We start from the raw sequence: 15,980 nt of genomic DNA on the forward strand, positions 1-15,980 counted from the left end.
CAGTACATATATATGTATATATACATAACTACATTGGCATATATGTACTGCAAGCCTCTCTCTCTGCCGACGCTCTTAGCGGCAGAGCTCACTTAGAATATTGTATGTAATAAGCCAAATATAAAACTGAATAAAACTGGGAGAACACTCCCGATCAAGGTCTCAAGCCAATCCGACGTCTTTCATTGTGCTTCGAACATCTTCAACATTACATGGCGACCGTGACTCGGTCCGAATAACCGAGCAACAGGAGTCGAAGAAAACTAAGGAAGGAAGGAAGACAAAATGACAAATCGCTGGATGGAGGACAACAACAAAAATAATCACTGAGTGAGTTGAGTTTGAGTGAAATGGGAAAACGCGGTGTTGTAAAAACAAAAATTACTAAAAGAATAGCTCACTTAAAGTGGCTAATTTACTCAAGTTCACCGCCACCAGCGTGGACAACTGCCAACAATTTAAGTTAGACTTTTTAAAGTCAAAGCTCAAAAACACCGTTCCCAACACCGTATCTCACTCCTCATATATTTAAGTGATTAATGATCGAACAATAACAAAGCCTCCATCCCCCAAGCCACTTCCAAGAGAACCTGGCGAATGCCCAGAAGAGTACGGTGGATCATTCTACAACATATTCTGCAAAGGAACTTACCTACATACAACGACCTGTGCGATGACCGGCACCGGCCCCGCCTGAGCTCATAGGCTTAGGACAGCAACAGCAGTCAACAAGTGCGAGAGGCACACCGCCGCTTGCGCCAACGAAGGAGCATCAGCGTGCCACATCCGGCGACGCCCAGCTGATGCATCATCGAAGGTCAATCCATTCTTGTATGTATTAAAATAAAAATTACACTTAAAATTATAAAATTGCGCAGAACCATTTCTGCCCAATTAGCAGTGTGGCCTGTAAAGCTATGCGAACTAATAGGTAGAAATCTGTTAATTACAAACCGTCAAAACGGAGACCCTATTCACAATTACAAACAATTTCCCTTGGTCCAAAATGGGCCTCATAGATACTAACACTGTAGACTCAACTGCAAATGTAATAAATAAAGTTGAAGTCGAAAAATTAGACATTTGATCAGTACGCTGTTAATAATTATTGTAATACTAATGGCAGCTAGTGTACTTTTCAAAATATACAAGTTACATAATAGATGCATTAAAAAGAAATATATGAGCAAGGCAAACGATTTAGATAAAATCTAAAAATTTCAAAACAAAAAAAAAAAATTGTATAAAATGAATTTGTTTGTATATAGTTATATACACTGCATAATGGCAGCATTATTTTTGTAATAAAAAAAAAAAAACAAATAAAACACCCATAGATAATGATCAGTAATGGATTAGTATGGAATGGGAAGCGATCAGAGACAAATCAAATAAATGTTTAGCACAAAATAGGGATATTCAAAAAAAATAAACATTCAGTAAATAAACATGCAAATATATTAGAAGAAAGCTTTAATGAAGCTCGTCAACTAATATATGACTATAGGAACGAATTAAAGAGCGACCATTGGTCACAAGTGTGTAAAGTACTAAGCAAATTTAGGGAGAACTTGTTGAGCATCAAATCCAAACACAATTTGGATATAATAATACCTACTGTTCTAAACACAGAGATATCATTAAAAAACGAATCAAAAGAACTGGAAAATAATTCAGAATCTGAAGAAACTCAAGATATTGAATTACAAGACAGGGATATAAATAATTTAACAATCCCAGCAATAATAACGTTGACTGAATCGTCAGATTTTGATTCAAATTCAGAACACAAACCGATCACAATGGCTCAAACAACAATTGAGTTTATTAAAACAGCCTCGTCCATACTTTCGGAGTATGATGGCAAAGCTGAAAATTTGCAAAGTTTCAAAGACGCGTTGAATCAAGTAGATTCACTTAAAGGCGATCATGAAGCAACCGCAATCAGCTTGATAAAGACCAAACTAAAGGGTCATGCAAGAAATTTAATAAGTGATGAAAAAACAATCTCTGATATTATTGCAAAACTCTCAATAACCGTAAATGGAGAATCAGTTGAAGTACTATCAGCTAAACTCTTGAATTTACAACAAAAAAGCAAAACTGCCAACACTTACGCACAAGAAGTTGAGCAATTGACAAAAGCCCTACAAGGTGCTTACATTAATGATGGTTTAAGTTCTGACTTAGCCATCAAATACAGCACAGCTCAAGCTGTAAAGGCCATGACCAAAAACTGCGCTATTGATAAGGTAAAACTTATCATGCAGGCAGGCACATTCAATAACATGAATGATGCCATATCCAAATTTGTAGATAGTTGCACAGAAGCAACAGGACAACCTAACACTGTCATATATTGCCAAAATCACTCTCACCATGGCGGAAACCGCGGCAGGGGTAATTCCAAAAGCCGACCATTCAACAGGGGAGGCTTTCGCTATAATAACCATAACGGCAATAGATACAACAATAGCAGAGGCAACCCTCGAGGTAACTCGTACAGGGGCGCACCAAACAGAGGACGCGGTCAGCAGAATCAGGTTCGAATTACACAAGGTAACTCGGAAAACCAACAAACCCCCTTGAGCAATCCATAGTAAAAATACTAAACATAAATCTAAGTCTCAGTAGTATAATTAAGATACAGAATAGAAAAAATAATATTCCATTAACATTACTTGTAGATACTGGAGCAAATGTCTCTATCCTAAAAAATTTTAACGTAAATTCAAAAATTAATCAAAATTATAAAACAAATATAACAGGAGATGGACAGGGAACAATATAATCAATTGGACAATCTACAATTGATTTACTTTTCGATTACTTTGTAATCAGTCACGACTTTCAAATAGTCTACAATGAATTTCCCATACCATGCGATGGAATTTTTGGACTAGACTTCATTCGAAAATTTAATTGCATACTAGATTATCAAAATGATGAGTTCATCATGAAACCAAAATCACTAAATTATCAAATACATGTACCACTATTACATAACGATGTGGACAATTCAATACTATTACCAGCTAGATCAGAAGTAATGAGAAAAATTACGCTTCTGACAAATGAAGAAACTGTATTGATACCAAACCAGTAAATTCATCCTGGGGTATTAATAGCTAACACTTTGATAGCAAGTAATAGTGCAATAGTTCTATTTTAAATACAACAAACGACATAAAACGGTATAAAATTCGAATCAATAAAAGATTACGAAAAAACTAAAATTCCCTGATCAGTTCCAAGACAAGCTTACTTATCTATGTACCAAATACAGTGACATATTTGGTGTAGAAACAGAAGCAATTTCAAGTAATAATTTGTATAAACAAAAAATAAGACTTACAGACAAAACTCCAGTATATATCAAGAATTATAGAAATGCTGAATCTGAGAAGCCAGAAATAAACAGACAGGTCGAAAATCTTATTAAAAACGGTATAGTCTAACCATCTATATATATATATACCCAAGAAATCTTTTAGCAGACAAATACCCACTGCCAAGGATAGAAGAAATCCTAGACCAACTAGGACGAGCAAAATACTTTTCATGTCTCGATCTTATGTCTGGATTTCATCAAATAAAACTAGATGAGAAATCTAGAAACATAACATCATTTTCCACGAACTCCGGTTGCTATCGCCTCACGCGATTACCTTATGGTTTAAAAGTAGCCCCAAATTCGTTTATGCGAATGATGACACTCGCATTTACCGGTCTTGAACCATCGCAAGCATTTCTGTATATGAATGACTTGATGGTCATTGGCTGCTCTGAACAGCACATGTTTAAAAATTTGTCAAATATTTTTGACTCGTGTAGAAAACACAATTTAAAATTAAACCCAGAGAAATGTTCAATTTTTATGCATTAGGTTACATTCCTAGGCCATAAATGCACAGATCATGGCATCCTCCCGGATGATAAAAAATACGATACGACAAAGGAATGCAATGACGCATTTAATTATTTAAAAAAGGCACTAATGAAACCAACATTACTGCAATATCCTCATTTCAGCACAGAATTTTGCATAACCACAGATGCAAGTAAACATGCATGTGGCGCGGTACTATCCCAAGAGTACAACAATATGCAACTACCAGTTGCATTTGCGTTAGGATCATTCACACAGGGAGAAAGCAATAAATCAACTACAGAGCAGGAATTAACTGCAATCCACTGGGCAATAAAACACTTCCGACCATACGTCTATGGCAGGCATTTCTTAGTTAAAACAGATCATAGACCTTTAACATTTTTATTTTCAATAGGAACATAACGATGGTCCAAACGAGATCATCAAAACGACAGCAAAATATCTGCGCAGATAATAAAATAAAATTGCAAAAGAACAAAAAGAGCCCAATGTCTATGAAGTCATTAGCAATAATGACGTAAAGAAATTTGTAAAAATAAAAACAAGGAAAAATAATTATTTCACAATTTTCAGTTAATGACTTGTACTCCAATGAAAAATTCGATCTAGGTCAATTCTTTCAAAGGCTTAATTCAGAAGCCGGGTTACATAAAATTGTTAATTTACAGTTGTCACCAAGTGAACAAATTTTTGAATCTGTATCACTAAATGAATTTAAAAATATGGGCAATAAATATTTAAGTACATTAAAGGTAGCGCTACTAACTAAAGTGACACACATAGACAAAAAAGACGAAAGTCAAATTAAAGCAATACTGTCGAAATACCATGATGATCCTATAGAAGGAGGCCATACAGGAATTACGCGTACCCTGTTAAAAATTAAGAAATACTATTATTGGCCCCAAATGACTAAGGCAATAACAAGGTATGTGAAATGCCAACAGGCAAAAACCACTACGCATACTAAAGCTCATATGATATTAACAAATACTCCAAATACTGCATTTGAAACTGTTTTAATAGATACAATTGGACCATTACCTCGAACAGAGAATGGCAATGAGTACGCAACAACTATAATATGCGACCTAACCAAATATCTAGTTACAATACCAGTAAGAGACAAAAGTGCAAAAACAGTTGCTAAAGGAATATTTGAATTTTTTGTATTAAAGTACGGTCCTATGAAGACGTTCATAACGGACATGGATACTGAATATAAAAATTCACTTATAAATGACTTGTGCATGTATATGAATATAAGTAATATACACTCAACAGCACATCATCACGATACTTTAGGAACAATTGAAAGGAGTCATCGAACATTTAACGAATTTGTCCGTTCATATATTTCGATTGACAAAGACGATTGGGACATATGGTTGAACTATTTCACCTATTGTTTCAATACTACTCCATCAACAGCACACGAATACTGTCCTTATGAACTTGTTTATGGCAGATTACCAAGACAGTTCACAGAACTCAATAGTATAACTAAAATAGATCCTATATACAACATAGATGATTATGCCAAAGAAGTTAAGTTTAGATTAGAAACAGCTTATAAAAGAGCAAAAAATTTAATAAACTTAGAAAAACAAAAACGAAAATTAGAATACGACAAAAAATTAAATGACATAGAACTCGAAGTAGAAACTCTAGTACTTCTAAAGAACGATACAGCACATAACTTGGAAAGTAAATATTTAGGTCCGTATAAAGTTATAAGTATAGAAGATAGAAACAACATTCAAATAGATGTAGGAAAAAAGAAACCACAGATAATAAATAAGAACAGATTAAAACTATTCAAAAGTTAGATAAGCTTGATTTAAAAAATAAAAAATTATGGCAATTTTTAGGCCTGATCAGCCACAATATAATTCAACAACAAAAAAAAAAATAATAATATAAATAAATAAATAAATATCAAAAAAAGAAAAACAAAATTTTTAATTATATACAAAATTTAATTTAATACCAATACATTTTCATTTTATATTATCTTACTAATTATATATGTATTCAAAAAAAATTTTTATACAACATAGTATATAAAAAATATAAAAATAATACTAATAATAATTTTTATATTAAATAACTACAATATATTACGTTATTTAAAAAAAAAAAAAGAGAGGTGTAGTATGTTGTATGCCAAATGAGCATATGCCCACAGTATTGTAGAGTATACAGTATAACAAGTGGTCATATGCCCAACTTAAAAGTAAGAGTAACAACTCATAACAAAACGACACTTTGTTGCTATGTTTATACAATCATAAATATCCATAAGTGCAGTAATAGGATCCGTCACTTATGCGGACTGGCCGCAGCTTGAGATCGCTAGCGTAAGCACTTCTTGAGTATGTACCATCAGTACATATATATGTATATATACATAACTATGTACTGCAACCCTCTCTCTCTGCCGACGCTCTTAGCGGCAGAGCTCACTTAGAATATTGTATGTAATTAGCCAAATATAAAACTGAATAAAACTGGGAGAACACTCCCGATCAAGGCCTCAAGCCAATCCGACGTCTTTCATTGTGCTTCGAACATCTTCAACATTACAAAATATAAAAAGTCTAGCTTAAATTCTGTTAAATTTAATCTAAAAATAATAGCCTTGAAATAATACTCTTTTAATTACTAAAGATAAATAGCTGGTATGGCGTGTCAATGTCTCAATCAATTGGAAGTTATCGTTATAAAGACTTAATAATTGTTTGCAACAGTTTAATAAATATATGGCATGCAAATGAAGTCAATTGCTATATATAAAACAAAGGATTCAAATAGTAGGTAGCTCGTTATTTATTTAAGATACATTTTTTTTCATGTTCAATGAAAACTTTTAACTTTTAACGTATCAATTATTTTATCACTCTTGTCATTTTTAATGACCCTGAATTAAGTGTTTTTAATACTCCGTATAATAATACGGAGGTTTGTTTCAAGGTAATTCCTTACCACCGTTCACTTAAGCACATCGATAAATAATACTCCTATTTCGGATGGTGGCTAGGATCTAAGTATTGGCAGGTTATTTTGCTAATTGTTTTCAATAAATAAATAAATATATGTGTGTGAATTGCAGCTCGTGTGTACATATGTATGCTAATCACTTCTATTGGCGTAGCAACTTATGCATTGTTGTATATATGTGCATATGTATAATAGAGTGGGTCAATTTGTATAAAATAAAAAAAATGCACAAGGCGGTTATGAAAATCGTAATCTACGATATATTCTAAGGAAAATTGACCAAGAAACCATGGATATAAAATCAATTTTGAGCTTCCACTTTTTACGGAGAAGTTATATATACGTATTTCATATATTGGTAATTGTCTGTTAACGGGTGTCCACCTCTAAAACAAAAAAAAATTTAAAACCCAATTAAAGGGCAATCTATGATGAATTTAGAGATAAAAATAAGATGGCGGTCTAAAATTATTGCAAAATGAACTTTCTTATCGAGTCTTCTAGACCCATGGTTTCTTGGGCAATTTTTTTTAGAATAGTAGTTGTTGAATTTTTAACGCCTGAGTTTAAGAATTTAAATATATTTATGATTGAATTCAGTCTTAAATCATACCAAATTCAGGCAGAAATCGGATTTAAAGACGTACTTGAACCAAGTATTTTTACTTGCTTTGAGAAAATTCGGGATAACCGTTCTTAGGACCCCAGATTAGATTGTTTTTATCCCGGAATCCCAGATTTTTTTCTGTGTATCTACTCTATATATATATATATATATATATATGTATGTCGGTCTAAAGGGTTTCGTGTCAAAAGGTTGACACCATTTAAGTAATTTGCAGACTCAAGCAATATATGGGCTTCACTAATTAAATGCTTACAATAATTATTTATTTAGGCTTTCTGTGGAAACTCGCATGCCTATATAAAGGCATCCAAATCGAGTCTAATACCACAATAATTGAGAACAACAGCATGACGAGTGTCGGGAATTCCAATATTTTCATAAAAACACAATGGAAACGTCGCGATCTATTCGGGTTTATACGGTCTACAATGCGCGTAGCGGCGATGCATCCATGGAGTTTAGACAATAGTAGTAGTTATCCCAACTATCTGATAAAAATCGTTGATTTGATTTATGAGATCTTTAACTACTTTGTGTGTGTGCATTTGGTGGCATTATATATCTGTACGATCTACATTTATTATGACCAAGGGGATCTGGAATTTCTGGTTAACTGTCTCATTCAAACGATCATCTATATATGGTCTATCACAATGAAATTGTACTTTCGACGCTTCAGACCAAAGCTCTTAAATGAGATAATAAGATCTATCAATGAAAAACATCAGACACGCTCGGCACCTGGATTTACCTATGTGAACATTTTGGGTGCCTTGCGTCACTCCAATCTGTGGATCAAGACATATGTTTATTGCTGCTTTGTGGGCACCATATTCTGGCTTGTGCTGCCCATAGTTTATAGAGATCGAAGTCTGCCGTTAGCCTGTTGGTATCCATTTGATTATACCGTAAGTATAATCATAAAAAATTAAGTACATTTGATTAATTTGTTTGTTTTTATCTGAAGCAACCAATTGTCTACGAGTTCATATTCTTTCTCCAGGCCATGGGACAGATCCAAGTGGCTGCCTCATTTTCCTCTTCTAGCGGCTTTCACATGGTGTTGGGTATACTTATATGTGGCCAATATGATGTCTTATTTTGTAGCTTGAAAAATGTGCTGGCCACTAGTTATTTGAAAATGGGTGCAAATATGAAAGAGTTGAGGTAAATTGATATAAAGCAAGTAAGAAATCATAAATATAATCTTCCGCACGCCGAAGAGCTGATACCCTTGCAGATCCCTATGAATTTTAAATAACTTATTTTTTTGTTCAGTTTTCTTAAAATGTCTTGAAAAACGAAAAACCAATTTATACCAAATATAAATTTTGAACTAATCGTTCAAAAAATAATTTCGCAAGTAAAAAAAAACATCATGGAGCATAAGAGAATCAGTAAAAAAAAAATGTTCAAGTTAACAAAAAAAATTTTAATTTCAAGACTAGTATAGATGAAACTAATATGATATGTGCTTCAAGCATCCCCACTATCTGGATGAACTTCGTATAGGTTTGTCTATTTGTTGCAGACGGTACATACATATGTCGTACTGCACCGGGTCGCCATACACTCATAAAATTCTTACCGTAAAACCGCATTAAAAAAGGCGCCAAAGGCGAGTGGGCGTCAATTTTCGAAAAATTTTCGAAAAATCTAGAAAAAACTTTCTAAGAGATAAATTTCTTACATTATAAAAGTTTTCCTACATTTTAAGGTGATGCCCCCTAATTATAGGAATAATTATTCATAAAATTGGAGCGAATTTTCTAAAATTATAGAAGTTTTTCTAGGTTCTAAGGTGATTTGCGCTAAACAATAAAAAATATTTCTAGACATTGACAAAAAAATACTCTGAAATTGTAATAAAAATTTTTTATTTGCATTAAAGTAAAATCAAATTTCAAATGTATATCTTTTTTTAATTTTGTTGTTTTTTTTATTTTATTTTCTTTGTTTGCTATTTATTTTGCATTATATTTTTTTTGCTCTTTTGTTTTGTTTTCTATTATTTTATTTGTTTATTAATTTTTTTTTTTTGATTTTTATGAATTTAAAAAACTATTTTATATGAACTCACTGTGTTACATATTTTCCTTTTTTTTTGTACAGCAAACTGAGGGAAGCTCAATCCGTGGCGGACACTGAAGTGAATCAATTTAGTTACTCCCAAGAATACTGCACTCCGCTGGAAAAACTCATATATTCTCAAGAGCCTAGTCACATTAGGCACTTTTCCGACGCCTTTAAGCATTCATTTAGACGCTGCTTGGAACAACATCATTATATTATAGAAACTCTAAATAAAATAGAAGACTTCTATAATCCTATTTGGATATTCAAGATTGGCGAGGTGACTTTTCTCATGTGCCTTGTGGCCTTCGTTTCGACCAAGAGCACTACGGCCAATTCATTTATGCGCATGGTTTCGTTAGGTCAGTATCTACTGCTAGTGGCGTATGAGCTCTTCATAATCTGTTTCTTTGCCGAGATGATTTATCAGAACAGTCAGCGTTGTGGGGAAGCACTCTGGCGAAGTCCTTGGCACCTTCACATGCGACAAGTGCGAAGCGAATATCTGTTTTTCCTGATGAATTCCCGACGACAATTTCAACTGACTGCTGGTAAAATATACAATCTGAACGTTGATCGCTTTAGGAGAGTAAGTGACTTTTTCTTGTCATACTCATGGCATATCTATTCGATTATTTGTGTTCAATTTATTTTCCCAGACTATTACAACGGCCTTTTCTTTCCTGACGCTTTTGCAGAAAATGGATGCAATTGGCTAGAAAATTTATAGTTTTGCATCTCCTTTTATTTTATATAATACAATTTTTATAATTTTAAAAAATTAGCATAAAAGTGTAACATATACAAATAGTTAAAAGGCAAAACACACTGAAGACATGGAAGTGCCCCAAACACAACACCTTGATATTGTTGTATAGTATTGTTTAAAAAAAATGGCTCTGATTTCTTGTTACTTATGCCATATAAATATATATATGTTAAACAATATAAACTAATATTAATTGTATTTCATTTTATGCGTTCGCTCTTCTGGTTCGCAATATTGCAATAAATAATATTTTTCCTTTTATTAAATCATACAAAATAAGATGGTTTAATTAACAAAAAAGCACTTCATTGTATTTCTGTTATGGCTATAAAACTATAAGCAAAAATCATATACATTTATAAGGTACTTGGGTTTACTCTATGCGATATTAACGTTTCCCTCTCCAATCACATCCTACTATTGTTATGTTAACTACGTTGAGCAAGAAATATGTTTAACAATTATTTTTGTTAAGTTCGTTTTCGTTTTTTGATGCATTTGATTACAAAAAGTTATTCAGTTTCAGTTTGTGCTTGGCATTCTTACAGTTATGCTTCCATGTACAGTATCAAAAGTTGATATAGTATTTCAAGTTCTTGAAGCAAATAATCTTTGCTTGTGGTTGTTCAATTACAATCAAATACTACAACTTTTTGTTTATGTTTTTACAATAGATACAAATGTTTCGCAAGATTTACTTACAATTAGTTAATAAACAGTTTGTATTTATTTTGCATTTTTACCTATGTTATGAATTTGATTGTTATTTTTTTGATTCCATGAAATAATGTACATTTTGCTTATTTGTTCTCCAACTGTGAATTTTACGGCGTATTTTGAATATTTCTTATATGCTTATATATAAATAATGCTTTATAAGGACTGCTAAATTATTATCAAAAAAATATATGTATATATGTATGTATAAATTATTTTATATTTTTAAGCATTCCTCATTTAATTTTTTTTCGCTCTGAATTGTATATATTACAAAAGCATTGAACAATAACTACAACAACAAAAGGGCGAGCAGCCACAAAATCAAAAATGTTAGTCAACAATCAGCATTGTGCAGATGACAGCAATAATTTCTAGTATGTTTTGTTGTTGCAATTGTACATTTCTATAAATGCAATAAGTTAGCACTTGCTTTTGTTGTTGCTGTCGTTGACTTTCTTGTTGCTGTGGCTTTTTGTGCTTTACAATAAAGTTCCTTGTGCTGTTGCCTGAGTATATGACATTTTTGTTGCTGCTGCTAACCAGTTGTTGTTGTTGCCGTTGATATAGCTTGTTGTTGCTGTTGTTGTTACCTATGCTGACTAGTTTACTAGAGTTGTTGCGTTGCTAGCTCGCAAGTGACATATGAACGATACTCGTGCTGTTGTCGTGATTGTAGTGCTCCGTATTAACAATGACCTGTACCACATATCCTTGGTGTATGCTGCACTCATCGATGGGCACCTTATCGCCCAGCAGCTTACCGCTGTAGAACCAACGCTGGCAGCATGCATCGACACCCTCCATGGCCTAAAAGTTGAGAAGCCAATGATTAACAAGCCGTATTTATATAGTTAACTTCAATGAGTGTCTTACCTGCAGCTTTTTCTTGCACTGTCCCACTACATCCTTTGAGTATACCGGCAGTTTAACATCAGTCATAGTCGATGATATGCGCAGTTTGAGAATGATTTCGGTGCCCCCATCAACGGGCTCTGAGTATTCAGCTGGTGAATCGCGTCCGTTCTCCTCCTTAACAATGTTTATGGGATATGATAGACAATAAATTGGCACCTTATACTGTGTACCGAGCTCATCGTAACACTCTGTGAGGTACCTGCAAGAAGAATGTTTAATAAATATCTGTAACCAAGTGAACGCTACATTATCTTATCAGCACCTGCCCAAAACACATTAGACAATACATCGCTCTAACGCTAATACATATTGGCAATGCCAAGTACAGGTTGTTGTCACTGCCTGGCGACAGATAACGACTGATAAATGTGAATGAATGGCCAAGCACTAAGCAGCAAGGACATCAGCCAAAACATTTAAATAATGTGAACGGATGTGGAAAGGTCAGCACTATATTTAAATAAAATATCGCACATTGCGAGAATTATGGACTGCATTGTTTGGCCGTCAGTCAAAAATCGATTTCTAATAAGTATACAAAACCGGAACTAAATAATTTACGTCGAAGAGTATATGCCCTAGTAAGTTAAACTTATCACAGAAAGTTAAGTTTGTCAAACTTGCTAGGAAAACTTAATAAATTCGGTAAGAAAAGTATTTAAAAAAAAAAAAAAAAGAAAACATCTGCAAACTAATTTTCTATTTCTAATCTTCGCTTCGCTTACTATCAGTAAAGCTGATTAATTTTAATCAAATAAACATGTATTCTAATTATAGAATATCCTAAACAGATTGTTTATAGAAAATATCTAAGCCATGAGTCGACATGTCTTTTTTGCAACGTATGGAATGTGAATTTTAAATTCATTAACGGACATAGCTTATTAGACTGTCAATATACCCCATTGTTTAGCTCAGGACATTTACAAATTGCTATGGCCATGCATTGATAGAGTTATGGCCACCTGAAATCACTAAATATTATTGATTTTCTGTGGCCCGGTTTCAAGCGTCAAAAGTAATTAGTGCGTCATTAAAGTTAGTTTGGGTTTAGTTCGTTTGATAAGAGTCGCTAGTTAAGCTCACCCATTAGGCACGGATACATTAGCGCCATCTAATATGGCCTGGGCCAGTTGGAAATCCAGACCCTCGGCAGCATTTGTGGCCGCTCTGAGTGCATCCCAAATCTCTTTGCGTCCGTCAAATGCGGGAGCCGTGTCCCAGAACTCGTCCCGTTTGGAGCGTAGTTGACCTTCGGTTAATGGCACGTCCGAGCGCCATTTAATTGTTTCATGGCACAGTGGGCGATTTTTGCGCGTTGCACCGCCTATTGGAATGCCTATAAGATACTCACAATAGAAACAAATTACACATCGATAATGGATGCAAATTGATGTGGATGTGGATGTGAAAAGGCCACTCACCTGCGCTGGCCGGACGAGATGCGCTCGCCGAAGAAACGCTCATTGTCTCATTGTCGGGATTCATGCGACATACACAGGCTCCCATTATTGCTGCCTTTTTGTTTTACTCACATTAAAAATCGTTAACGGCTGCGGTGATGTGCGTTTGTGTAATTTTAATAATTTTTACACGAGCAACAGCCGAACAACGCGACATACAAAATTTTAACGCAATGTGAGTAGAGTTGTATTGTATCGTTCGGAATTAGTTCCATCGAATGACTCACTTAGCTAAATGAACTTACTGAGTCCCTCTTTGTCGTTCATCTAGTTCCTTAAACAATACATATGTGTTGACTCGATCTGAAAAAGTTCAAATGAGTCATTAAGATGAGCGAGATTAAATCGAACTTTATTTTTAGAATTATTTCAATTAATTTAAACAGTTCCAATTATTTAATTCATTACAAACACATCTCTTTCATATAATTTTATGTATTTAAATGCAATGCTATTAAGGGTATTCCATAAACAGATTTAGATTTGATTATTCTTATTTTGGTTTTCATTTCAATGATCAGCTGTTTCAAATCGTTCAATACAAAACGGATAGTGTGACCAGAAAATAATAAGAAATTCGATTTGATGATTATTTTATTATATGATTGATGTATTTGTAATTGAATAGTAATTGAAGCACGAAAATATGTTACCAAGCAAAGTTATAAAGGATTATTATTGATAAGTCTTAGATATATAGTTTTCACGCTGTCTTTTGGGTTTTTGCGCCTCTTTTTAAATTAAGAAATTAAAACTGAAACTGAATCAGATTTAGATTTGCTTAAATATAATAAAAAGTCCAATCTGAATTTGTTAATGGAATACCCTAATTATTGATTCAATTAAGCTAAGTCCGTTCCTTCCGTCGTTAAGTTTTTCGTTCGTTCATTCGATTATTTCACGAAAAAGAGGGGGCGGCGAATTCAATTAAGATAAAATATATGGTGAGACAGAATCGTATTAGAAATTTGCATCAAATTATTAATTTACAGTGAAATTACATCACATAAATCACATTTCAATTTTGCGTCCGGTTTAAGTTCAATTGAACTGGTCATTCAAGTGAACGAAAGATATACTGTTATTAACATAATTACTGCAACAAAATATGATGCCACCCTGCTAAATTTTCCGAACTGGTAATATGTAAATTTAGAGCCAAACGTCAAATTTAGCAACTTACAATTTTTAACCTTTTTATTGACAAGTTGTTAATTTTGAAGCTAGCATTTTTTAAATTTTTGCAGAGTTTTTGTTTGAACTTTCTACATATTTAAATATTTTTTTCGGAATTTTATTTGTTACTTCTCTCCCCTTGGGGTGACGAACCTTAAACCTTTTTTAAAATGTTTTCTTTCTAGTTTCGAAATTTTAGTTTTTAACAAATTATTAATTTATTGCAAAGTTATTGCATTTTGAAATTTGCAAAACCAAAAAATTTACATTTTTTAGTGATTCAGAACATGATGAAATTATAACAAGGTGATTGCTTCACTCGACGCTGCCTCTTTTTCGGGGCCACGATTGCTCAGTACGAATACAAACGTCGTCGTGATGTTCTTTTATTAATAAAAATAAAAAAAACATGCCATTGCTTTTTATTTTGATTTTTTTATTTCACAGCACAAAAAGAAAATGAGTTAACAGTGTACAAAACCAAACAAAAGCAAAATCGTGGCCCCGAAAGAGAGCGAAGCCACCACCATCAGTGCCATTATAATATTTAGCAGATCTACAAACAGTGTTAACCATGTAGTTGCCTATCGATATAAATAGTATCGTATAACCGTTTTAGAAAAGCGTCTTCTATGTCTCAAAATGTTGATGAATACGGACTCTTTTTACCAGTGCTGCCAGCTTTAAGAGGAACAAAAGCTGTTTCCAAAATAGCTGTTGAAAAATAGCTAAAGTACTACCCAACATTATTACAGAATTTTTGTTAAAATTTTGTCAAGTTTTTGACTGGTTAAAATTAAAATAAGATCCCAGCACTCATAAAAAAGTTCACCTTAATTTTATATAATTTCGAATTAAAATTGTTTATTTTTAGTCAAATTGTTGTTGAAAAACTAAATTCAATTAAATTTAAATTTTGAACGTTTGCAGATTGTAATACTGTTAACTGAGGAGCAAATTGCTAAAAAGGAGTAACGTGGTCTGCCGCAAATGTGACACAGATGGCGCTGCGTAGCTAAGTTTAAATTTTAGGTAATGCTAATTATAAATTACAAAATACAATAACTTTGCAATAAATTAAGAGTTTGTTGAAAATTTAAAACTCGAGATAAGATAAAATATGGGTGAAAATTGTAATGAATTAATAATAGTAATGATTTTTGTATTAAATAATTATAATAAAAAAATCTTGCAAATTCGAAATTCATGCAAAATGATTGTCTTTAAGCTTATAGAAAAATTTAAAGTGGAGGTTCACATTTAAAATATTTAGACATGTAAATAATTTATTGATATGTTCTCTTATTTCAAACTCTTTCACTTGGATCGTTACAGATGCTACGC

At 33.1% G+C, this 15,980-nt stretch overlaps 2 protein-coding genes across 2 annotated transcripts; one reads left to right on the plus strand and one right to left on the minus strand.

Moving 5' to 3' along the window:
• Nucleotides 1-7,867: 7,867 nt before the first annotated feature.
• On the plus strand, nucleotides 7,868-10,312 carry LOC117792153 (odorant receptor 83a). Its single transcript, XM_034632169.1, has 4 exons — nucleotides 7,868-8,428; nucleotides 8,488-8,687; nucleotides 9,633-10,182; nucleotides 10,253-10,312. The coding sequence occupies exons 1-4, from the start codon at nucleotides 7,868-7,870 to the stop codon at nucleotides 10,310-10,312; spliced, it is 1,371 nt and encodes a 456-aa protein (XP_034488060.1).
• A 294-nt stretch (nucleotides 10,313-10,606) lies between these two features.
• On the minus strand, nucleotides 10,607-13,655 carry LOC117792841 (ubiquitin domain-containing protein 1). Its single transcript, XM_034633134.1, has 4 exons — nucleotides 13,422-13,655; nucleotides 13,084-13,336; nucleotides 11,956-12,196; nucleotides 10,607-11,889 (listed from the first exon to the last, which is right to left on the minus strand). The coding sequence occupies exons 1-4, from the start codon at nucleotides 13,504-13,506 to the stop codon at nucleotides 11,707-11,709; spliced, it is 762 nt and encodes a 253-aa protein (XP_034489025.1). The 5' UTR covers nucleotides 13,507-13,655; the 3' UTR covers nucleotides 10,607-11,706.
• Nucleotides 13,656-15,980: the final 2,325 nt, after the last annotated feature.

The sequence above is a fragment of the Drosophila innubila genome (genome assembly GCF_004354385.1).
Source record: "Drosophila innubila isolate TH190305 chromosome 3R unlocalized genomic scaffold, UK_Dinn_1.0 2_E_3R, whole genome shotgun sequence".
NCBI lineage: Eukaryota > Metazoa > Arthropoda > Insecta > Diptera > Drosophilidae > Drosophila > Drosophila innubila.

Excerpts from the sequence above, each read along its gene's own strand:
- LOC117792153 (XM_034632169.1), top strand. The coding sequence starts at position 7,868 with ATGACGAGTGTCGGGAATTCCAATATTTTCATAAAAACACAATGGAAA. Across the intron at positions 8,429-8,487 it reads GGTATCCATTTGATTATACC|CAACCAATTGTCTACGAGTT; the intron begins GTAAGTATAATC and ends TTTTATCTGAAG. Across the intron at positions 8,688-9,632 it reads GCAAATATGAAAGAGTTGAG|CAAACTGAGGGAAGCTCAAT; the intron begins GTAAATTGATAT and ends TTTTTTGTACAG.
- LOC117792841 (XM_034633134.1), bottom strand. The coding sequence starts at position 13,506 with ATGGGAGCCTGTGTATGTCGCATGAATCCCGACAATGAGACAATGAGC. Across the intron at positions 13,337-13,421 it reads ATCTCGTCCGGCCAGCGCAG|GCATTCCAATAGGCGGTGCA; the intron begins GTGAGTGGCCTT and ends AGTATCTTATAG. Across the intron at positions 11,890-11,955 it reads AGTGCAAGAAAAAGCTGCAG|GCCATGGAGGGTGTCGATGC; the intron begins GTAAGACACTCA and ends CTCAACTTTTAG.